We start from the raw sequence: 25891 nt of genomic DNA on the forward strand, positions 1-25891 counted from the left end.
GTGAAGATTATAGATTGTATGTCTACAATAATTTACATTCAATAACTGGGCTTACGTCTTTTTTTCTTAAGCGTATGACCATTTGAAATGTGTTTGAAATGCAATGAAAAATACTTTACAAGACTACCATCTAGTGGTGTTTTTACACATTACAGCGGGTCAATTATCCTTCTCCAGGAGAGGAGAGGGATGTGGAAGCGCGAATGAGCAAGGCAGGGGCTAAGGAAATTATATGGGCACTGGTGGTGCAGAGCTGGCAGGAGCAGTGGAACAGCAACACTAAGGACAGGCATCTATTCCCTGTTCAGAGTAAAGTCGGGGAGGATGGTATGAAGGGACAGAAGAGAGGAGGCCATTTTTACAAGGCTACGGGTGGGACACAGCCGGTTTAATAAGTCATTATATGTGATAGGAAAGCGCCCAACAGGAAGGTGTGATTACCGCAAGGAAACAGAGACATTGGAGGGGTGGGTATAATTTGTAGAACGTTCCAACAGGAATCCGTTCCAAAAACTTCTTAAAGTACAAGGTTGCCAACAAACGCATACAATGTAACATGATCAATTCACCTAACGTTTGCTAAATAGCTGTCGAATAGGCATCAACTTACCACGTAGCTTATTCTTAATGTTTGTCAATAGGTTACCAGAGTGAGGACAGACATTTTTCGGAATAAACATGGTGAGTGAAAAACGCAATTAATTAGCCCACTCCCTACCCGGTATCGTATTATGCTACTATACAATTTTGTATGCGTTATTTGTGGGCAACCTTGTTATTTACGAAGTTTTTGGATCAGATTCCTGTCTTTTATTTTATTTATTTCACCTTTATTTAACCAGGTAGGCTAGTTGAGAACAAGTTCTCATTTGCAACTGCGACCTGGCCAAGATAAAGCATAGCAGTGTGAACAGACAACAACACAGAGTTACACATGGAGTAAACAATAAACAAGTCAATAACATGGTAGAAAAAAGAGAATCTATATACAATGTGTGCAAAAGGCATGAGGTAGGCAATAAATCGAATAATTACAATTTAGCAGATTAACACTGGAGTGATAAATCATCAGATGATCATGTGCAAGAAGAGATACTGGTGTGCAAAAGAGCAGAAAAGTAAATAAATAAAAGCAGTATGGGGGTGAGGTAGGTAAATTGGGTGGGTAGTTTACAGATGGAATATGTTCAGCTGCAGCGATCGGTTAGCTGCTCGGATAGCAGATTTTTAAAGTTGTTGAGGGAGATAAAAGTCTCCAACTTCAGAGATTTTTGCAATTCGTTCCAGTCGCATGCAGCAGAGAACTGGAAGGAAAGGCGTCCAAATGAGGTTTTGGCTTTAGGGATGATCAGTGAGATACACCTGCTGGAGCGCGTGCTACGGGTGGGTGTAGCCATCGTGACCAGTGAACTGAGATAAGGCGGCACTTTACCTAGCATAGCCTTGTAGATGACCTGGAGCCACGAACATGTAGCGAGGGCCAGTCGACTAGGGCATACAGGTCGCAGTGGTGGGTCGTATAAGGTGCTTTAGTAACAAAACGGATGGCACTGTGATAAACTGCATCCAGTTTGCTGAGTAGAGTATTGGAAGCTATTTTGTAGATGACATCGCCGAAGTCGAGGATCGGTAGGATAGTCAGTTTTACTAGGGTAAGTTTGGCGGCGTGAGTGAAGGAGGCTTTGTTCCGGAATAGAAAGCCGACTCTAGATTTGATTTTTGATTGGAGATGTTTGATATGAGTCTGGAAGGAGAGTTTGCAGTCTAGCCAGACACCTAGGTACTTATAGATGTCCACATATTCTAGGTCGGAACCGTCCAGGGTGGTGATGCTAGTCGGGCGTGCGGGTGCAGGCAGCGAACGGTTGAAAAGCATGCATTTGGTTTTACTAGCGTTTAAGAGCAGTTGGAGGCCACGGAAGAAGTGTTGTATGGCATTGAAGCTCGTTTGGAGGTTAGATAGCACAGTGTCCAGGGAAGGGCCGGAAGTATACAGAATGGTGTCGTCTGCGTAGAGGTGGATCAGGGAATCGCCCGCAGCAAGAGCAACATCATTGATGTATACAGAGAAAAAAGTCGGCCCGAGAATTGAACCCTGTGGTACCCCCATAGAGACTGCCAGAGGACCGGACAACATGCCCTCCGATTTGACACACTGAACTCTGTCTGCAAAGTAGTTGGTGAACCAGGCAAGGCAGTCATGGAGTCGCCAGGTGGAAGGGATGGCCAGCCATTGAGAAATGTTTGTTGTTCCAAAAATTATACCCACCAACATTGGAACATGTGCTGATACAGTGTGGGCAGTATGATAGGGAAAGAGAGACTACTAGCTGTTTGGGGTTTTAGGCTGGGTTTCTGTACAGCACTTCGAGATATTAGCTGATGTACGAAGGGCTATATAAAATAAACTTGATTGATTGACTGAGAATAGGGGAGAATGGGATACAGTAATTGAGTTTAAGTAGCATACTGAGTTGAACATCGTTAGATACAATCACAAATATTTTGTTATATTTTTTAAGAGAAACGTTATTTTGTTATATTTTTTAAGAGAAACGTAGCTGGCAGATAGGATTCAGTTCCTCCCAATAAAGTAGGTGGCGGTAATGCTCCACAACGTTGGATGCCAACTGCCGACAAACGCCAAAGAACACCAGCCGTACCGCCGATAAACCGAACAGAAGAGCGTCAGCTGTATTGACCACGTGACATTTGAAGATGGCTGCCTGCATGGAGAGAAAAATAAATTCAGGTACGTGTCACTATCTCTGGATAACGCAAATAATTAACCCATATGACTCTCCCCATGTCTCTATAAGAGGTATATATGAACGCAATTTCCTATTTAAGAAATACCTAATTTAATACACGTTAATTAACCCTTCAATATTGCTAAAGAAGTAGCTAGCTGTTCAACTTGGTAGCTATAACTACCTGTAAAATGCAATTCTGACAACTTATTTTTCAGGATTCACTCATACGGTATCATGACTTTGATGCAAATAAAGTAGCTAAGTAATGTGTATAATGTTTTGGAGTCAGTTATTCACAATGTGATATTGTGCTTGTACTCATTAGGGCCGATTCAGACTTAGGAACTTTACGCCTTTTCTACGCACTTCTCAGTACTTGGTATTCAGACTTACATTATTCAGTCCCATAACGTGCTCTGCAGTTGTGGCTACCAAACATATTTTATTGTGGAGTTTAAATTCAATAGGGTTTTCAGCACATTATTTATCTTAAAGCCATCCCGTTTAAATACGGTGTAGCTTTTTTTTTGCTCGAATTTTGTCAACAGACTAGAATATATCGAGAAAATGGTTCAGAATATTAGGGATCAATGAAAGAAAGCCATCAAAATATATGTATATTCCTTTCCGTTTCAGCACCAATTGGTAGATGTAAAAAGGGTACACAGAATCTCTGAATGTCTCCCCTATGTGGAAGCTAGGTAGTAAATTGCAACAGTACTAGGCTGCATTCAAAAGACATTTCCCCGTAACATGGTGGAGACTCACGCTTGAGCATTTTACTTTCGGTTTTGGTCCACCAGCTTCAAACGGTTGTAAAAATGTTATTTTTTGTTATTGAAAATATATTTCACAGCGATTTTTATGGTACACGGATTACTTACACGATTCAGTGCTTGATTTCTCAGAAACTGAAATTGAGTTAACTCTAGAATTTAATAACCAGGAAATGAGTGGGCTGCTTGACCCGATTTCCGCTAGATAACTCAGCCCAAAAAATACAATATAATGCAAAAAATAAAAATTATCCTATGTGTAGCTCCTTTAAAAATAGTCTGATCTTGTAGATTTTTTAGATTTAGTAAATAATGTCATTTATGAATCAAACGTTCTACAACCCATGTTGGAATATTAGTGTACATTTTTAGTGTACTTTTTCTCTTTCCAGTTAGCGGGTAGATTTGCTTTTAGCCAAATCCTTTTAGAGCCAGCCAAATAATTTCATGTTTTGAAAAGTTATCCGAGATCAGGATTCATGTTTGAATGTTAAGATGCCAATCATTTGAGTGTACTATGGTAAAGTTGATATGCTTCAGTTAGCCATATGACTGGTTTCACATTTGTCTCCAGCGATTTATAAGGCAAAATAGATCTATAACAAGTGTCATTATTTTTACTATTCCCTTATCCAGATGGATTACTCATTTAACTAGCTCTTATCAATAGCTCTTATCAAGTTGTAAATTTAAAGTGCATGGAGAATGGTGTTTTTATCGGGGGGAAATAAAGTAGATGCTTTTTCCACTTGGAACCGGCAGGTTGGCTAGACCTTATTCGTGGTTTCTTTGCGCATAAATGTGGAATTATTAGGGAATTAAGTCAAGGTCAGAATACAGCGTATCATCTGTAGACACACCTCCACCACACCTTCATATATTCTATCTCCACCCCAAACGAATAGCAGGTGAATAGCATGGTGTTCTCATGCTTATATTCAAGATCAGAATATGCATAGAGAGAAGTGCATACAAAGTGAATTATGTTCCATTTACGTGGCTTAACTTTTTTTTGTTGTCATATTGCTTAGTTTTAATGCTCCATTTTTGAGAAGGGGTGAGAATCATATCAAGCAATGTTTAATAAGAGCATGTTTCACTCTCTCCGCTCAGATGAACAGGAGTGGATACTGGAGCCTCTGTGTTTCCCTGAGCAGCCTGCTACAGACATCGGCACCAACTCATCCTCTCATCATGACATGGAGGTGGTGACCTGTGTGCTCTGCTCTCATTCCGCCCCTTTGTCAGAGAAGGACCGCCTCCTAAAGCACCTAGTACTGGAGCACAAGCTGGTCATCGCTGATGTCAAACTCATCGCTGACTTTCCTAAGTATGCAGCAGAGATACTATATTTGTATATATCCTGAGTATACAAAACCATTATTTTCATGACATAAACTGACCAGATGAAAGCTATGATCCCTTATTGATGTAACTTGTTAAATCCACTTCAATCAGTGTAGATGAAGGGGAGGAGACAGGTTAAATAAGGATTTTTAAGCCTTTAGACATTGAGACATGGATTGTGTATGTGCCATTCAGAGGGTGAATGGGCAAGACAAAAGATTTAAGTGCCTTTGAACTGGGTATGGTAGTAGGTTCCAGGTGCACCGATTTGTGTCAAGAACTGCAACGCTGCTTGGCTTTTCATGCTCTCAACCGTTTCCCATGTGTATCAAGAATGGTCCACCACCCATAGGACATCCAGCCAACCTTGCACAACTGTGGGAAACATTGGAGTCAACATGGGCCAGCGTGGAACGCTGTTTGAAGCGGGTGGAACGCTTTCGGTGTTCAGCCATGTGTGGGCCTTGGAGGGCATAGGCCATCCACTGGGGAGTCAGGTCCAGCCAATCAGAATTAGTTGGGTTTTTTTCCTGCAAGAGCTTTATTACAGACAGAAATACACCCCCCCCCCCCCCAGACGATCCCTCAGGTGAAGAAGCCAGATGTGGAGGTCGTGGGCTGGCGTGGTTACAAGTGCGGTTTTCTAAAGTAACGTTGGAGGCAGCTTGTGGTAGACAAATGAACATTCAATTATTTGTCAACAGCTCTGGTTGACATTCCTGCAGTCATTATGCCAATTGCATGCTCCCTCAACTTGAGACATTTGTGGCATTGTGTTGTGACAAAACTGCACATTTTAAAGTGGCCTTTGTCCACAGCACAAGGTGCACCTGTGTAATGATCATGCTGTTTAATCAGCTTCTTGATATGCCACACCTGTCAGGTGGATGGATTATCTTGGCAAAGGAGAAATGCTCACTAACAGGGATGTAAACAAATTTGTGCACAAAATGAGAGAAATAATCTTTTTGTGGGTATGGGACAACTCTGGGATTTTTTATTTCACCTCATGAAACATGGGATCAACACTTTCTGTAACGTTTTATATTTTTGTTCAGTGTATAAAATATATTTTCTACGGTATGTAGCCTCTCTTGAGTCCTCCTGACCACATAACTAGAATGCATCTATTTCTATGGTCCTGATTATCAAGTTCCCTATCACAATTGCGGCACAGGTTTGATGTTGTTTGATCTATACAAACCGTTATTAAACAGTAATAGCTGTCATGAAAACTGGGATAAATCACATGGAGAGATTGTCAAGCGTGGCTGGCTACTTTTTGTGTACCCTCTTCTCCAGAGGAAATGTATCACATACTGCCTGTCTATCACACAAAAAATTAACTGTGTTCTACTGTGTCCATTTCTTTCAGATACATGGAATACTGGAAGAACAGAATCTCTGAGAAACCCATCACAGATTTCTGCAGTGTGATCAAGACTAACTCGCAGGGCCCTGTTGGTAAGTAGTATTAATATACTATAGATAGCCTTGAGGTTCACAATATGACTGCTTCTACTTTACCCTGTTCTTGCATTATATTATTTAATATACCCTCTTGATGCGCTTTTCAGAAAAACAGGAGCATTACTTCCTTCTGTGTGATGTCCTGCCAGAGGATAGGGTCCTCAGAGAACATCTCCAACAGAAACGACTGGTGAGTTACATATTAGTCAATTAGGGTTAAGTGCCTTGCTTGACAGATTTTTCACCTAGTCGGTGCTGGGACAACAGTGAAACAGTGACCTTTCAGTTACTGGCCCAACGATCTTAACTTGTCAGATAACATAGCGGTTTTCAGAACAACCTCTATTTTATGTATACACTATACTGTATGTTCCTAGGCTAATATTCACAAAGCATCTTAGAGTAGGAGCGCTGAGCTAGGATCAGGTCTTCCCTGTCTGTAGAAACATTCTTATTATAATCTAAAAGACAAAACTGATCCTACATCAGCACTTCTACCCTGAGACTTCCCACTGGGACTGCATAGTTTAATTTATGCTAGTAACTTACACTGTTGGTCCACAGGAGGAGATCCTGGAGCAACAGCAGAGGGAGAGGGATGACGACAGCTTCCAGCGCATCTGCATGTTCTGCAATGACGAGTTCACTGGGAACAGGTCGTCACTGCTCAACCACATGGCCAGGGAGCACTCGTTCAGCGTGGGACTGCCTGACAACATAGTGTACTGCGTGGAGTTCCTTGACCACCTACAGAGCAAACTGGATAAGTAAGTTAGTTTTTGGAATGGATATCCTTTTTATGTTAATGTTTGTTTATGCTATTTTTATCATTTGAAAATAAAATTGTCATCTGTAGCCATCTGTAATTTAGTAATTGGTAACACTGTAGTAACGTTTTCCAGTACTTTTTGTTTTTCTGTGAAGGAGAATGCTGGTTGGTGTCACACAGACATTAGCATTACTCAACCAAACAATGTTTCACAGAGCTTTGAGTGTTTCATTGTTTTTTGTTCCCAGTCTGCAGTGCCTGTATTGTGAGAAAACATTCAGAGACAAGATGACACTGAAGGATCACATGAGAAAGAAACAGCACCGCAGAATCAATGGCAACAACAGCGAGTATGACTGCTTCTACATCATCAACTACCTGGTACGCTCAGTGTTGTGTGAGAGTATAACTAATATAAATGCATATTGCCATATTTGACCTGAAAATATATTATTTTCACATTTAATTCGTTTAAAGGGTCATCAAATGATGATAGACCATAGTCTTCATCACTTTATCTATTTCCCCTGCTACAGGAGCTGGGGAAAACATGGGAAGAGGTCCAATCTGAGGATGATCGGGAGATGGAGGATGAAGATGAGTAAGGATTGTCCTAGTGACACAGTCATTGTTTGGGATGGTCAAATAGTAGATTAGATGATTTGTAATCAGTGTTCTCTTGGATTGAATGGTATGCACTTTTGCAGTGTTGTATTTACCATTGAGGAAATGGCTGTCTGTCCTCTCTTCAGTGATTGGTCAGACTGGCAGGCTCACCCAGTGTGTGCTGTGTGCCTGTTCTGTGAGCAGCAGTCAGAGAGCATGGAGAAGATCTACACACACATGGAGGTAAGTCCCCTTACGCAGTTGTTGACAAATTAGGCCCATGCATTGCCGGTTTGGGAACAGCTACTTCAATATGGATCTGTTTTTCTTCACCATGCGTTTTCAGGAAAGCCATGGATTTGATCTGCACAAGTTGAAGACCGAACTCAGTGAGTAATTTTGCACACCTGCTATGCTTTGTTGTACAAAACCCACCATAAAAACAAACACGTACATCCATCCAAATGAATGGGCATACCAGTTCTAACCATACTAGGGCTACATTTACAGGCAGCTGAGCTATATTTTTCCACTAATTGGTCTTTTGACCAATCAGATGAGCTCTTTTGCCAATAATTAGGCAAGGGATCATAATTTGGTTGTGTGTATAAATGCAGCCAAAGTGTCCTGATAAGCATGTCTTCTCCCAGATCTGCGGTTCTACCAGCAGGTCAAACTGGTAAACTACATCAGACGAGAGATCCACCAGTGCCGTTGCTACGGTTGCCAGGAAAAGTTTGGGTCCAAACCTGAGGTTATACGTCATGTAATGGAGGCAGGTCACGTGATGCAGCTACCAGAGACGTCAACCTGGGACCAACCACAGTAAGTCTGGAGCTCTCATAAGTGATGTGCATGGAAAATGTATTGTTTACTTGTAATATTGTTAACTAAAACCATATTAAGAACAATAACAATACTATTGTTTTACTACAGTTTAAAAGTGATGTTATTGGAATGCTGAATGAATGGTATTGTTAATTGCTCAACTCTCCATCTGGTGGCTATTGTAACTGTTTCTGATGTCTGATGTCTAAGTGCCAGTCATTACAGCCCATTCTCCAATCCAGGTATTACTTCCCCACCTATGAGAACGACGCCCTCCTCTGTGCCTTGTCGGACAGTGACAGTGAATCAGAACACACAGGCCCTTGGGGAGACGTCCCTGTCATAGCTGAGGACATCTCTAACCTGAAAGTCCTGAAGCAGACTAGCGTCCTCAGCCACCTTCTGAAGAACACAGACAGCTCTAGTTAAAAAGCTGGATGGATGGACCAATGATGTTATAAACTCAGTGGAGGATGCTCAGTGGAGAATGGCTCATAGAGGGACACAGTGCAACAACTTCTTGCTTCGCTGTATCTCCAACAAGCCAGTGATGCTCATCACACTGTGCACTTAGCAGACCAGCACGCATGTGCAGAAATGAACATGGCCTGTTTCACAAGAAGTTCCTGAGCCTGGACTACATTTATGTATGATTTAATGTCGTACATGGTGATTTGTACCAAGTATAACATACCTGCAGGTGGATTTAAGTTTCAAACAGTATGATTGCTGACAAACGTGACCTCACTGCAGAGATGTGACAATTGCTGAATGTAAATGAATATACTATAAATGATGGTTCCCTCTCGTTTAGCTTGCTTATACAATAGCTGTATGAATGGCAGGTAGCCTAGTGGTTAGAGCGTTGGACTAGTAACAGAAAGGTTGCAAGATCGAATCCCCGAGCTGACATGGTAAAAATCTCTCGTTCTGCCTCTGAACAAGGCAGTTAACCTACTGTTCCTAGGCCATCATTGAAAATAAGAATTTGTGCTTAACTTACTTGCCTAGTTAAATAAAGGTAAAATAAAAAAACACCACTACATTTTCTAAACCTCGAGCTGCAATAAAGTAAAAAACAGTCTACAGATTAAATTGGAATCGGTCTGTTACTTGAGGGGATGGACGTCCATTTTCTAGTGCTTTTTGTCAGCCTTGGTGGTCTTAACATGAATAATGTGTTGTGTGGCTTTGTCCAGAACCACCTGCCGTATAGTCGACCCTAAACTGCAAAGTACTCAGTGTCTCCACCACGTCGTTCACATCAGGACTCACATTCAAACACGTCACTGAAACAGACAAACACACAGAAGTAACACATTTTGGGTAAGTAATACGTTCAGTTAAAATACATCACAAAATCATAAGCAATGCATCCTGTCAAGACGTTTCAGTATTTGGAAATGTCGAAGTCAGATTATTTTCAGTATTTTAGAGGAAAACTTTACCTTTGCATCTCCACTGAGACATGGCTGAAGCAGGGGTGTAAGTTGAGTTTAAATGTCACATGCAGCGTATTACATTTCAGGGCACTGAAAACCTAAGCACAGAATACCTTCTGTAAGTCATGGTCCCCTCAAATGCACAAAAAATGTAAAACAATTCTTTCACGAGTTCCAGAAGGCAAGCTTAATCAAGTCATGCTCAATGATTTCAAAGAAAATATCTGCCCCCACCCCATCTCCTCACATCAGTGTGAGCTACCCGTCCCAGGGACATCAAGGGTTTGTTGATGACTGCGGTCTCGACCAGTCTGTCGTTTGGCTTCTGTCTTGGCGATGAGCTCGGACCCCGCCAAGTCACACAGGGTCAGGGTATTGTGAGACGACACAATCTGTACCCTCCACAGTCAAGGGTGAGCAACAGGTGGACCGAGAGCTGAAGAGGGAGAGGCTCTTCCTAGCAATGGGTTCACAACCATACTGATATTGACATGACTTGAGGTACCTTTTATGTTTATTTTGGTTGAGCCAATCTTTCTATTTTCCCCATTTCCATCACGTTCAGAATGCCGTCCTCGGTCTTCACCTCGACGTGGGTCAGCCCAGACACAGAGATGGACTTCCCCTAGGTCAATATCTCTAATGAACTGGTGGGACTTTGATAGGAGATCATTTAGGTCAGGGTTTCCCAAACCGGGTCCTGGGGCCCCTCCTAGGTACACGTTTTGTTTTTTGTCCTAGCACTACACAGCTGATTTAAATAACCAAAGCTTGATTATGAGTTGGTTATTTGAATCACCTGTGTAGTGCTAGTGCAAAATCCTAAATGTGCACCCAGGGTGGGCCCCAGGACTGAGTTAGGGAATCTCTGGTATAGGCTGTCATTGTAGATTTCCAACGTGTGTAAGTCGTCCTAGAGCATGTCTGACCATAGGCTAGAATGCAGACGCTACTGTATATCCATCCGCACAAGACCTTACTATGGGCAGGGTCCCTTCAAATACTACCTCCTGCATGGAGAGACAAATTGAGAGAGCACACCGGCACAATATCTAATACCATCACAAAAACAAATGTTCTAATCACAAGAGGTTGGTGGCACCTTAATTGGGGAGGATGGGCTCGTGGTAATGGCTGGAATGATCTCAAACATAAAAAAAACATGGTTTCCATGTGTTTGATGCCATTCCGTTTGCTCAGTTCAAGACATTACGAGCTGTCCTCCCCTCAACAGCCTCCTGTGGCCCTAATCCATTGGGTTCTGTGTTTCAATTAAATTCACCTACCTGTGAGGTGCTGAAGGGTTAAACTTTATCAAATAGTAACTTATTCTTGGTTCCTTTGTTGTTGACCAGATGCTCCTGGTCTGAGTATCCGCCAGTGTCCCCCTGGAGCTTCAGCAGCTTGTTGTAGAGGACCTCCTTGTAGAGCAGGGATGGGTTGTGGGGGCCACAAAAAATCTGAACTCATCATGGGGGGGGGGGGGCGCAGTGGTCCACGGGTCTGCATACCCATATCCATACCCCCAACTTGCGGTAACAACTATTTATCTCCCCCCTTTAACAGTATGCTTAGGGTCATTGTCCTGCTGGAAGACTGAAACAGGTTTCCTTCAAGAATTTCCCTGTATTTAGCACCATCCATCATTCCTTCGATTCTGAACAGTTTCCCAGTCCCTGCCGATGAAAAACACCCCCACAGCATGATGCTGCAACCACCATGCTTCACTGTGGGGATGAGGTTCACGGGGTAATGAGAGGTGTTGGGTTTGCACCAGACATAGCATTTTCCTTGATGGACAAAAAACTAAATTTTATTCTCATTTGAAGAGAGTAACTTCTTCCATATGTTTGGGGAGTCTACCATATGCCTTTTGGCAAACACCAAACGTGTTTGCTTAATTTCTTTAAGCAATGGCTTTTTTTCTGGCCACTCTTCCATAAAGCCCAGCTCTGTGGAGTGTATGGCTTAAAGTGGTCCCATGGGCAGATACTCCAATCTCCGCTGTGGAGTTTTGCAGGTCCTTCAGGGTTATCTTTGGTCTCCTTGTTGCCTCTGATTAATTCCCTGGTCCGTGAGTTTTTGTGGGTGGCCCTCTCTTGGCAGGTTTGCTGTGGTGCCATATTCTTTCCATTTTTTAATAATGGATTTAATGGTGCTCCGTGGGATTTTCAAAATGTCTGATATTTTTTTAGAACCCAAACCTGATCTGGGTTTCTCCACAACTTTGTCCCTGACCTGTTTGAAGAGCTCCTTGGTCTTCATGGTGCCGCTTGCTTGGCGGTGGCCCTTGCTTAGTGGTGTTGCAGACTCCGGGGCCTTTCAGAACCAGTGTACAGTCGTGGCCATAAGTTTTGAGAATGACACAAATATTAATTTCCACAAAGTTTGCTGCTTCAATGTCTTTAGATATTTTTGTCAGATGTTACTATGGAATACTGAAGTATAATTACAAGCATTTCATAAGTGTCAAAGGCTTTTATTGACAATTACATGAAGTTGATGCAATGCAGAGTCAATATTTGCAGTGTTGAACCTTCTTTTTCAAGACCTCTGCAATCCGCCCTGGCATGCTGTCAATTAACTTCTGGGCCACATCCTGACTGATGGCAGCCCATTCTTGCAAAGTCAATGCTTGGAGTTTGTCAGAATTTGTGGGTTTTTGTTTGTCCACCCGCCTCTTGAGTATTGACCACAAATTCTCAATGGGATTAAGGTCTGGGGAGTTTCCTGGCCATGGACCCAAAATATTTATGTTTTGTTCCCCGAACTACTTAGTTATCACTTTTGCCTTATGGCAAGGTGCTCCATCATGCTGGAAAAGGCATTGTTCGTCACCAAACTGTTCTTGGATGGTTGGGAGAAGTTGCTCTCGGAGGATGTGTTGGTACCATTCTTTATTCATGGCTGTGTTCTTAGGCAAAATTGTGAGTGAGCCCTCTCCCTTGGCTGAGAAGCAACCCCACACATGAATGGTCTCAGGATGCTTTACTGTTGGCATGACACAGGACAGATGGTAGCGCTCCCCTTGTCTTCTCCGAACAAGCTTTTTCTGGATGCCCCAAACAATTGTAAAGGGGATTCATCAGAGTAAATGACTTTACCCCAGTACAATCCCTGTACCTTTTGCAGAAAATCAGTCTGTCCCTCATGTTTTTCCTGGAGAGAAGTGGCTTCTTTGCTGCCCTTCTTGACACCAGGCCATCCTCCAAAAGTCTTTGCCTCACTGTGCATGCAGATGCACTCACACGTGCCTACTGCCATTCCTGAGCAAGCTCTGTATTGGTGGTGCCCCGATCCCGCAGCTGAATCAACTTTAGGAGACAGTCCAGGCGCTTGCTGGACTTTCTTGGGCGCCCTGAAGCCTTCTTCACAACATTTGAACCGCTCTCCTTGAAGTTCCTGATGATCCGATAAATGGTTGATTTAGGTGTAATCTTACTGGCAGCAATATCCTTGCCTGTGAAGCCCTTTTTGTGCAAAGCAATGATGACAACATGTGTTTCCTAAAGTTCCTAAAGAACAATGATTCCAAGCACCACCCTCCGTTTGAAGCTTCCAGTCTGTTATTCGAACTCAATCAGCATGACAGAGTGATCTCCAGCCTTGTCAACACTCACACCTGTGTTAACGAGAGAATGTCAGCTGGTCCTTTTGTGGCAGGGCTGAAATGCAGTGGAAATGTTTTTGGGTGATTCAGTTAATTTGCATGGCAAAGAGGGACTTTGCAATTAATTAATTACAATTCATCTGATCACTCTTCATAACATTCTTGAGTATATGCAAATTGCCATCATACAAACTGAGACAGCAGACTTTGTGAAAATTAATATTTGTATCATTCTCAACTTTTGGCCACGACTGTATATATACTGAGATCATGTGACAGATCGATTGCACACAGGTGGACTTCATTTAACTAATAATGCGACTTCTGAAGGTAATTGGTTGCACCGGATCTTATTTAGGGGCTTCATAGCAAAGGGGGTGAATACATATGTACACACCACTTTCCATTTTTTTCACTTCACCAATTTGGACTATTTTGTGTATGTCCATTACATGAAATCCAAATAAAATCCATTTAAACTACAGGTTGTAATGCAAGAAAATAGGAAAAACACCAAGGGGATGAACACTTTTGCATGGCACTGTATGTGAGTCCCCAGGACTAGGGGGTCCTGATTTGAAAAACACTGCATTAACATTGTTTGTTCCAAATCCGTAAACTCTGTCAATATCTCGCCTAATATTCTCTGATAGCCTGAAAGGAGGTGGTTGGCTGCATTACAGACTAATTGACACTTAATGACCTTATGAAGAGATTACAGAAAAGAACTGCCAGTGTATGCATTTCACAGCAAAGTGGAATAGACAGGCCTAGTTTATTGCATACCAGCAGAGTGCATAATTTGTCCATTGAAACAGTACCATAATGTGTCTGTATATCAATCAATTAAAAACACTGAAATCTCCATTTTTATTGCATAGTTGAGACTTCCATCAATGCTTAAGATTAAAACATGTCCATACATATACAGTTGATTAGGCTAAGCTTGCATATCTAAATCACTGTATATGATATGATAAACCCCAGAACACAATCATGCATAAATGCAAGATCACATCCTACATTGGGTCCATATTCCTCCAGGTAGTGCAATCAGTATAGGTACAGTAACAACCCTCAGACTCCCTGAGGTAATTATAGTAGATACCAGACGTCCCAAAAGCAGTATAAACAAAGTTATTCATACAAAATAAATGAATAGCAGATGTGAAACAGCAGTGATAGGGAAAGGGGGATACCTAGTTAGTTGTACAACTGAATGCATTCAACTGAAATGTGTCTTCCGCATTTAACCCAACCCCTCTGAATCCGAGAGGTGTGGAGTGCTGCCTTAATCGACATCCACGTCTTCGGCGCCCGGGGAACAGTGGGTTAACTGCCTTGCTCAGGGGCAGAACGACAGATTTTTACCTTGTCAGCTCTGGGATTCGATCCAGCAACCTTCTGATATTCTTCAAAGCTTTGACATAAAGTAGTTAATTAAAAGCTGAATATACAAATAGGCCTAGGTGTATGGAAACACATGGATAGCAATCAAATATGAAAGTATCGAATTAGAAATCCACATTCCACTCTTGAAAATAAATGAAATACCTATTATCGTAATACAATATCTTAGTAACCTGATATCCTTTTTTGAACAGGGACAAAAAGGCCATTTGTGAAAAATATCAGATTTACAAAGCTGGATGATGGCATGCATTGGTCATAATTCATGAATAGTGCAATCAGTGTAACCACTGCAACTTTTTGTTGTTTGAAAATCCAATCTGGGAGAGTGACAATATGATACCACTTCACTACAGCAGCAGGGCTTCTCAGCCTGAAATTGTGATAAACAGGGAAAAAGAGGTATACATTTCAATTTGAATTTTTAGAGAGATTGAATTAATAGATAAGGTTAAAAAAGGTGGGAATATGCCGGTACAACTGGAGTTCAGAGAACGGTACAACTACCCCAATAAACCCACCAAAAGACTAGAAATGAATTGATTTAAAATAAAACTAATCAAATAACCACCACTAATGAATCTATAGAATGACTTGTAAGGAATAGCCAAACAATAATTTGGGATAGAAACATGTAGTACTACATCAAAATCAGGAACCTCAGATCAGTAACTTTGTACTTTAGCACACATAAGCAAAACATATAGCTCACACACACAATCTGTAACTGTCTAGTTAGTCATTAAAGGGAAACCTTGGGATTTCAGCATGCTAGCAGATACCCAGACTTCCACTCATTGTGCTAATGCTAGTGACCTCTAACTTCCTTCATACTGGACACAGAGACATGATATCCACAAGTTCATCTGACTCTGGGGAAGTAGATAAAGGGCCTCATTGCCAAAATCCAGAAGTTTCCTTTAAGATTTCACAATCAACAGCTGCCTTCACTGAGGGTCCTAAAAACTCAGCGATCAATATCACACAACCAATCAATCAATTACAAAAACTGATTTAGGAAACATTTCTGTACGGTGAAAAACGTGTAAATACAAAGTGAAGAAGCCTTAGACAGTATGGTTCATACAGAGGTGAATTTCTAAGATTTTACCAACTTGAACCCTTGGCCAGTGTCTAGTATGGCCGGGGGAAACCAGTTGAGTTTGACCCTTTTAAGGCACCGTAGGCAGACACTGCATAGCCAAAGCAGGTTCAGCCCCCCACACCAGAGCGCTAACTGGACCACGGGGTAGGTCATCCTGGGGAAGTACATCCTCCAGTGTTGAGTGACATCACTTTCTGTGGGCAGGTGCAGTGTGTAATCACTCCAGTGCTTAGAGATGCCGTAGGCAGCGGTGACAGTCCTTCCTCTCTCCGACCACTGGACAGTGCTGTCTGCATTGCAGTTGTACTCCACCCACTGAGAGGTGAAGTCCCCAAGCTGGGGGGTGTCCTGGAGCTCAATATCCGTGGCTCGGGCTAGCTGGGCCCCCTGCACCGCCACATAAAGCCCCCCCACCTTCCTTACCTCCTTCACCCAGGGTAGGGAGTTCTCACTGTCCAGGACCAGGATGAGGCGGGAGCAGGAGTCACTGTTCTTCTCCCTCCACCATTCCAGGATCTTGTCCAGTTGAAGGGTGCCCCCTCCTGACAGACAACCACAGCACAGGGCAGAGTTAGAGAGAGAGCAGTAGAATGCTGTGGTGGATAGTACTTTATTTTGTGGTTTCAGTACCATAAAATAATGTGCTACAGAGAGTGAGTTAAAGTAACTGAGCTTCACAGAATGACAAAACTTCTAAGTGATTGGTACCTGCTAGTGCCCACTCTCCGCTGCGGTGGGTATGCCCACTGTAAAACACCACATAGGTGTCATGGCGAGGCCCATCGGCTGTGCAGAGTTCCATGAAGGCTTTGAGCTTCACCTGTAGGGCTTCCAGAGTCACCCCGCTGGTGGAGTAGTCGCAGCCGAACGTCTCGATCATGTGGTGGGAGAAGAAATTCTGTATACTGTTCAACATGCCCGTGGAATGCATGTTCAACATATGTACCTGATCCGGAGGTAACAGAGTGGGCTGCCCATCAGGACTGCAAGGGAGAGAGGGAATGAAAGGGTGAAGAGAAGGGAAAGAGTGAGGATGATTGCAGTAAGGGTATGTGAAATTAAAGACTGTAGAAAAGTATGCGCCTGTGTGTTGAGTAAGTATAGTATAGTTTGTACTGTACAGTGCCTTCAGAAAGTATTCATACCCCTTGACTTGTTACACATTTTGTTGTGTTACAGCCTGAATTCAAAATGGATTAAATATTTTTTTCCCCTTACCCATCAACACACAATTTTATTTTATTTATTTATTTTATTTAACCTTTATTTAACCAGGTAGGCAAATTGAGAACACGTTCTCATTTACAATTGCGACCTGGCCAAGATAAAGCAAAGCAGTTCGACACATACAACAACACATAGTTACACATGGAGTAAAAACAAACATATAGTCAATAATACAGTGAAAAAAATAAAAAAATAAGTCTATATACAATGTGAGCAAGTGAGGTGAGATAAGGGAGGTGAAGGCAAACAGATATATGTATAAATAAATAAAAATATAAAAAGGCCATGGAGGCGAAGTGAGTACAACACAGCAAGTAAAATAAAAACTAAAAAAAACACTGGAATAGTTGGTTTGCATTGGAAGAAAGTGCAAAGTAGAGACAGAAATAATGGGGTGCAAAGGAGCAAAATAAATTAATAAATAAATACAGTAGGTAAAGAGGTAGTTGTTTGGGCTAAATTGTAGATGGGTTATGTACAGGTGCAGTAATCTATGAGCTGCTCTGACAGCTGGTGCTTAAAGCTAGTGAGGGAGATAGGTGTTTCCAGTTTCAGAGATTTTTGTAGTTCGTTCCAGTCATTGGCAGCAGAGAACTGGAAGGAGAGGCGTCCAAAGGAAGAATTGGTTTTGGGGGTGACTAGAGAGATATACCTGCTGGAGCGCGTGCTACGGGTAGGTGCTGCTATGGTGACCAGCGAGCTGAGATAAGGGGGGACTTTACCTAGCAGGGTCTTGTAGATGACCTGGAACCAATGGGTTTGGCGACGAGTATGAAGCGAGGGCCAGCCAACGAGAGTGTACAGGTCGCAGTGGTGGGTAGTATATGGGGCTTTGGTGACAAAACGGATGGCACTGTGATAGACTGCATCCAATTTATTGAGTAGTGTTTTGGAGGCTATTTTGTAAATGACATCACCGAAGTCGAGGATTGGTAGGATGGTCAGTTTTACAAGGGTATGTTTGGCAGCATGAGTAAAGGATGCTTTGTTGCGGAATAGGAAGCCAATTCTAGATTTGACTTTGAATTGGAGATGTTTGATGTGGGTCTGGAAGGAGAGTTTACAGTCTAACCAGACACCTAGGTATTTGTAGTTGTCCACATATTCTAAGTCAGAGCCGTCCAAAGTAGTGATGTTGGACAGGCGGGCAGGAGCAGGCAGCGATCGGTTGAAGAGCATGCATTTGGTTTTACTTGTATTTAAGAGCAGTTGGAGGCCACGGAAGGAGAGTTGTATGGCATTGAAGCTCGCCTGGAGGGTTGTTAACACAGTGTCAAAAGAAGGGCCAGAAGTATACAGAATAGTGTCGTCTGCGTAGAGGTGGATCAGAGAATCACCAGCAGCAAGAGCGACATCATTGATGTAAACAGAGAAGAGAGTTGGTCCAAGAATTGAACCCTGTGGCACCCCCATAGAGACTGCCAGAGGCCCGGACAACAGACCCTCCGATTTGACACACTGAACTCTATCAGAGAAGTAGTTGGTGAACCAGGCGAGGCAATCATTAGAGAAACCAAGGCTGTCGAGTCTGCCAATGAGGATGTGGTGATTGACAGAGTCAAAAGCCTTGGCCAGGTCAATGAATACGGCTGCACAGTATTGTTTCCTATCGATGGCGGTTACGATATCGTTTATGACCTTGAGCGTGGCTGAGGTGCACCCATGACCAGCTCTGAAACCAGATTGCATAGCGGAGAAGGTGTGGTGTGATTCGAAATGGTCGGTAATCTGTTTGTTGACTTGGCTTTCGAAGACCTTAGAAAGGCAGGGTAGGATAGATATAGGTCTGTAGCAGTTAGGGTCAAGGGTGTCCCCCCCTTTGAAGAGGGGGATAACCGCAGCTGCTTTCCAATCTTTGGGGATCTCAGACGACACGAAAGAGAGGTTGAAGAGGCTAGTAATAGGGGTGGCAACAATTTCAGCAGATAGTTTTAGAAAGAAAGGGTCCAGATTATCTAGCCCGGCTGATTTGTAAGGGTCCAGATTTTGCAGCTCATTAAGAACATCAGCTGACTGTATTTGGGAGAAAGAGAAATGGGGAAGGCTTGGGCGAGTAGCAGAGGGGAGGGCAGTGCTGTTGTCCCGGGTAGGGGTAGCCAGGTGGAAAGCATGGCCAGCCGTAGAAAAATGCTTATTGAAATTCTCAATTATAGTGGATTTGTCGGTGGTGACAGTGTTTCCTATCTTCAGGGCGGTTGGAAGCTGGGAGGAGGTGTTCTTATTCTCCATGGACTTTACGGTGTCCCAGAACTTTTTTGAATTTGTGTTGCAGGAAGCAAATTTCTGCTTGAAAAAGCTAGCCTTGGCTGTTCTAACTGCCTGTGTATATTGGTTTCTGGCTTCCCTGAAAAGTTGCATATCACGGGGGCTGTTCGATGCTAATGCAGAACGCCATAGGATGTTTTTCTGTTGGTTAAGGGCAGTCAGGTCAGGAGAGAACCAAGGGCTATATCTGTTCCTGGTTCTAAATTTCTTGAATGGGGCATGCTTATTCAAGATGGTGAGGAAGGCATTTTTTAAAAATGACCAGGCATCCTCTACTGACGGGATGAGATCAATATCCTTCCAGGATACCCCGGCCAGGTCAATTAGGAAGGCCTGCTCGCTGAAGTGTTTCAGGGAGCGTTTGACAGTGATGAGTGGAGGTCGTTTGACCGCTGACCCATTACGGATGCAGGCAATGAGGCAGTGATCGCTGAGATCTTGGTTAAAAACAGCAGAGGTGTATTTGGAGGGCAAGTTTGTTAGGATGATATCTATGAGGGTACCCGTGTTTACGGAATTGGGGTGGTACCTGGTAGGTTCATTAATAATTTGTGTGAGATTGAGGGCATCAAGCTTAGATTGTAGGGTGGCTGGGGTGTTGAGCATGTTCAAATTTAGGTCGCCTAGCAGCACGAGCTCTGAAGATAGATGGGGGGCAATCAGTTCACATATAGTGTCCAGAGCACAGCTGGGGGCAGAGGGTGGTCTATAGCAGGCGGCAACGGTGAGAGACTTGTTTTTAGAGAGGTGGATTTTTAAAAGTAGAAGTTCAAATTGTTTGGGAACAGACCTGGATAGTATAACAGAACTCTGCAGGCAGTCTTTGCAGTAGATTGCAACACCGCCCCCTTTGGCCGTTCTATCTTGTCTGAAAATATTGTAATTGGGGATAAAAATGTCTGAATTTTTGGTGGTCTTTCTAAGCCAGGATTCAGACACGGCTAAAACATCCGGGTTGGTAGAGTGTGCTAAAGCAGTGAACAAAACAAACTTAGGGAGGAGGCTCCTAATGTTAACATGCATGAAGCCAAGGCTATTACGGTTACAGAAGTCATCAAAAGAGAGCGCCTGGGGAATAGGAGTGGAGCCAGGTACTGCAGGGCCTGGATTCACCTCTACATCACCAGAGGAACAGAGGAGAAGTAGGATAATGGTACGGCTAAAAGCTATGAGAATTGGTCGCCTAGAGCTACCAGAGCAGAGAGTAAAAGGAAGTTTCTGGGGGCGATAAAATAGTTTAAAGGAATAATGTACAGACAAAGGTATGGTAGGATGTGAATACAGTGGAGGTAAACCTAGGTATTGAGTGATGATGAGAGAGATCTTGTCTCTAGAAACATCATTGAAACCAGGTGATGTCATCGCATATGTGGGTGGTGGAACTGCAGGGTTGGATATGGTATAGAGAGCAGGGCTAGAATCTCTACAGTGAAATACCCCCGGACAAAGTGAAAAAAAAATGTTTTTGAATTTTTGAAAAAGTATTGACAATTAAATACAATAGTATCTCATTTATATAAGTATTCACACACTTGAGTCAATACATGTTAGAATCACCTTTGGCAATGATTACAGCTGTGAGTGTTTCTGGGTAAGTCTCTAAGAGCTTTCCACACCTGGATTGTACAATATTTGCACATTATTATTTTAAAAATTCTTCCAAGCTCTGTCAAGTAGGTTGTTGATCATTGCTAGACAGCCATTTTCAATACGATTTAAGTCAAAACTGTAACTAGGTCACTCGGGAACATTTGATGTCATCTTGGTAAAGCATCTCCAGTATATATTTGGCCTTGTGTTTTAGGTTATTGTCTTGCTGAAAGGTGAATTGGTCTCTCTGTGTCTGTTGGAAAGCAGATTGAGCCAGGTTTTCCTCTAGAATTTTGCCTGTGCTTAGCTCTATTCCGTTTATTTTTTATCCTGAAAAACTCCCCAGTCCTTAATGATTACAAGCATACCAATGTTCCCTCTAATATGTGGTGTTCAATGCAGGCCTACATTGCATGAGACCTTTAGAAAACATTTTTAGATTATGAAGGGCTTGACATTAATTAATGATCTTTTACTTGATCTGTAACACCATGGGCCAAATAGGTGACTGTAAATTGCATTGTATTGTGAGATGCAAGAAACCACTTTACAAAATATAATGAATTGTTATTACCATACAGAGAATTTGATAATGTAGGCTACCCCTCTGCCTATTTGCATAATCAAGCCTGTCTCAAAATACAACACCGCCCCTTGAATTAAAACATACACTTTTTTTTCCTCTCACCTGACTGGCTTTACATCAACAGCTTGAAATGTAGCCTACCCATTTTGTGCTCGTGTAGTAAAGTAAATTTATTTGCCACATTTCTTGCAGTATTACTTTAGTGCTTTGTTGCAAACAGGATGCATGTTTTGGAATATTTTATTTCTGTACTGGCTTCCTTCTTTTCACTCTGTCATTTAGGTTAGTATTGTTGAGTAACGACAATGTTGTTGATCCATCCTCAGTTTTCTCCTATCACAGCCATTCAACTCTGTAACTGTTTTAAAGTCCCCATTGGCCTCATGGTGAAATCCCTGAGCGGTTTCCTTCCACTCTGCCAACTGAGTTAGAAAGGACGCCTGTATCTTTGTAGTGGCTGGGTGTATTGATACACCATCCAACGTGTAATTAATTACTTCACCATGCTCAAAAGGATATTCAATGTCTGCTTTTTCTTTTACCCATCTACCAATAGGTATCCTTCTTTGCAAGGCATTGGAAAACCTCCCTGGTCTTTGTGATTGAATCTGTGTTTGAAATTCACTGCTCGACTGAGGGACCTTACAATTATGTGTTGGGTACAGAAATTAGGTAGTCATTCAAAAATCATGTTAAATACTATTATTGCACACAGAGTAAGTCCATGCAACTTATTATGTAACTTGTTAAGCAAATTTTTAACGCCTGGACTTAAGGCTTGTCATAACAAAGGGGTTGAATACTTATTGACTCAAGACATTTCAGCTTTTCGTTTTTAATTAATTTGTAAATATTTAAAATACAACGTTGACATTATGAGGGTATTGTGTACAGTCCAGTGACATAAAATCTCAATTTAATCCATTTTAAATTCAGGCTGTAACAAGAAAATGTGGAAAAAGTCAAGGGGTGTGAATACTTTCTGAAGGCACTGTATATATTTGGGTGTCCACTATCCATACATTCCTACCTGCAATAGTTGGTGGGGATGACCACTGCATACCCCACACATGTGCCGCCTAGGCAGTTCCCCAGCTCATAGAAGAGGCCGTGGAACAGAGACTCCAGAGCCAGGACCAGCAGGAGCATACTCATAAAGATACTGCTGGAGGCCTGAAACACAGACACAATGGGTCACATTCACACACTAACCAAAAAAGTAGGACTATTAAGTTGAGAAGATGGCTCTGAATATCTATGACCTCAAAAACTATGGGAAAGTGTCCAATCTCAATTTATTTTACGCCAGTTAACCTAGCTTATCAATAAAACAAACAGACTAAGTTATATGAGCCATTAAGGTATAACATAGCTGGTCTGGACTGAATAACAGTGCTATATCAATGACTGGAGACATACCTGCCATGATAAAGCAGCCAGGATGACGGTGGACACCAGACTGAAGAGCACCAGGCGTTCAGAGATGAGACAGAAGTGTCTGACTCCTTTAGAGGCCATAACCTTGTCTAGGCAGCTGCTCCCGGCTCCCTGGGCCAGACACACCCTCTGGCAGTCACTCAGCTTGGTGTGGAAGCCCCACAGAGTGATGATGAACACCACGTGACAGATGGCCCAGAACACCCCACTCAGCATGAAGCCCGGGATCATCAGGTACCACCGGTCCAGGTCCACCAGCTTCAGGGCTGCCAGGATCAAGAAGCCCACCTGGGAACAAGGACCACAATGGAAGTCTACTGTTGACTCTGTGTTTTTATCCTCAATTATGTTTTGTGTGTATCATTGTACTCACATGGCTGGGGAAACTCTATATGCATTTTAAATGTATCAAATAAAATTAATTCAAATCACCTCCGCCAGGAGCAAAGGCAGGAGGGACAGCCTGCGCCACAGCCCCCTCCAGGCAAGGTAGGGCAGCCAGCGCTCGGTCACCGACAGCCCACTGAAGTACACGTCCAGCAAGGGGTCGCAGATCAGCTGGCTGAAGAAACATGACAGGGCAAAGGGGTTGGTGGTGATGCCCAGCGCCTTGAAGAACAGCACCGCAGTGATGATGGAGAAGCAGACCAGGTTGGGCAGGGCCAGGAGAGCCTTCATGCGCAGGACCACCATCAGAGTAGCCAGGGCCACCACTAGCACCACTACACTCATGGACTTCTGGATGAATAAGACAGTACTGGCGATGGCAAAGCCTGCCAGCTCTAGGGCCTCTGCTGAGGTGAGGAAGGCAGGGCGGTACCTGGTGCAGCCGCACATCCTCTCCAGCAGAGCCCACAGCGTCCTCAAGACAACACTGGCCAGCAGGAGGTAGTTGGTGGCTTGCTCTTTGATGTTGCTCTCCAGAGTGGGGTTGTTGAGGAAACACAGGAGGCCAAGCAGGAAGCCAAACCACAGGTGGAGGAGGCTCAGGCTGACTTTTTCCATGCTGAAGTAATAGTACAGTATGCTTGCTATCCCGAGGACAAACAGGGCCAGAACAAATATGATGAGGATCATGGGTTCCTCAGTCTTCTCCCATCGCACATAGAGCCCCAGGCAGAGAGCCACCAGCAGGTTCAGACCAGACAGGTACCCCAGACATCTGACAGAGGACCACATGTTAACCTCTCCGTTGACCTCCTCCAGTCTGGTCATCGCTGCATGCAGACAGTGACTGACACAGTACCGTAAGCGACACATTTTGATATGTAGGAGTAGCTAACAGTTAATTACAGCTGGTAACGTTATTAGTTAACAGTTCAGAGGCAATTAAAACCTTTCCATGAAGCTAACTTAGCTAGCTAGATTGCAAGACTATGGCGAAAAAAGTCACTCACTAGCTAGCCACCCTGAACTAACAGAGCAGCAAACTTTGAGCTAGTGATAGGTAGTCTAAGCTAGCTAACGTTAGCTAGAAGTTACTAGCTACTTAGCTAGTTTTTGCTAGTTTGCTAGCTACATGGTTTTTGCTAGTTAGCTAGCTACATGATTTGCCGGTAGCTAGCTTGCAGTTGTACGACTTGCAGATGGTACGCTTGATTACATGGTCCCTTTGCTGTTTCTCTTCTTTCGTGTGTAAATAGATACGTCTCATACAAACCTAGCTAGCCCAAATTAATTTATTTCACTTGAAGGAGCAGGAGACAAAAATACTTATTTTCCACTTCGAAAACTTTTCGGTCAAATGACTGCCGCCATCAAACTAGAACGGGGAATACGTCACTACGGCAAATCAGTAGTACAAAGTGGCGGAGAGGAAAGTCGAAGTATGGAAATTCATAAAGTGTGATGACTAATCAATAAATCTAGACGTACTGTAAATGAGGCTATTCCACTGAATATTACAATTACTTTATCAATATAGGTTAAACCATACTACACATTGATATACTTATGCCCTAACTAACATGATCAACACCTAGTCAGCAGATTGTAACGGGCTAATGTGATGCTCAATTAGCCGTTACAGGACAGGTACTGTTTGGCGTAGCAGAGAATTTTAGACCAACCTTGGCCATACCCTCTTCGTTCGAGTCACCCAAACATGTATCTTCTAGAATGTTGGTGTCCAGTTGCAGGTGGTTCCCTTGAATTTAGAAAATGTTCCAGTATTAAAATACAAATGTTGTAATCCAACAATGCATATACCACTATCTTGTCTACTTCATATCTTCTCTCATTGATTGAGAAGGTTGAGTCCACCCGAAACTGCCGTTTGTCATGACACTCACTGGTGTCGATCAATGAGAGAAGATTTGAAATAGAAACAGATCGTAGCGTACCCATCATTGGATTACTTCATGAAGCAAAAACATTTTAATAACAGATGATTTTCTAAATTGAAACGAACCACCTGAAACTGGACATTTTAGAAGATACATGTTTGGCCGAATCGAGAACGAAGATGGTATCGTCAAGTTAAGGTTGGTCGAAAAGTCTGTGCTACGCCAAACAGTACCTATCCTGTAACGGCTAATGAAAGGATTACATTAGCCCGTACAATCTACTAGCTAATCATTTACATTTACATTTAAGTCATTTAGCAGACGCTCTAATCAATACCATGACTCAATTAGTTTACTTCAGTCCTATAGGAAAATAGTGAATGGA

General features: G+C 42.8%; 2 protein-coding genes across 3 annotated transcripts; one reads left to right on the top strand and one right to left on the bottom strand.

The window, feature by feature from the left end:
• Window positions 1–247: 247 nt before the first annotated feature.
• Window positions 248–9644, top strand: znf277 (zinc finger protein 277). Of its 2 annotated transcripts, XM_055933509.1 has the most exons (12): window positions 248–467; window positions 2552–2752; window positions 4643–4859; window positions 6252–6340; window positions 6454–6536; window positions 6911–7113; window positions 7364–7496; window positions 7652–7716; window positions 7823–7964; window positions 8068–8110; window positions 8372–8546; window positions 8792–9644. In XM_055933509.1, the coding sequence occupies exons 2-12, from the start codon at window positions 2719–2721 to the stop codon at window positions 8976–8978; spliced, it is 1371 nt and encodes a 456-aa protein (XP_055789484.1). In that variant the 5' UTR covers window positions 248–467; window positions 2552–2718; the 3' UTR covers window positions 8979–9644. The 2 variants fall into 2 exon arrangements, with proteins under 2 accessions (XP_055789484.1, XP_055789485.1); XM_055933510.1 differs by lacking the exon at window positions 248–467 and having other exon boundaries at window positions 2211–2752; window positions 7868–7964.
• Window positions 9645–14344: 4700 nt separating this feature from the next.
• tmem168b (transmembrane protein 168b) lies at window positions 14345–25824 on the bottom strand. Its single transcript, XM_055933511.1, has 5 exons — window positions 23654–25824; window positions 23204–23509; window positions 22815–22957; window positions 16825–17099; window positions 14345–16658 (listed from the first exon to the last, which is right to left on the bottom strand). The coding sequence occupies exons 1-5, from the start codon at window positions 24479–24481 to the stop codon at window positions 16111–16113; spliced, it is 2100 nt and encodes a 699-aa protein (XP_055789486.1). The 5' UTR covers window positions 24482–25824; the 3' UTR covers window positions 14345–16110.
• Window positions 25825–25891: the final 67 nt, after the last annotated feature.

Source organism: Salvelinus fontinalis, chromosome 9 (genome assembly GCF_029448725.1).
Source record: "Salvelinus fontinalis isolate EN_2023a chromosome 9, ASM2944872v1, whole genome shotgun sequence".
Classification (NCBI taxonomy): domain Eukaryota; kingdom Metazoa; phylum Chordata; class Actinopteri; order Salmoniformes; family Salmonidae; genus Salvelinus; species Salvelinus fontinalis.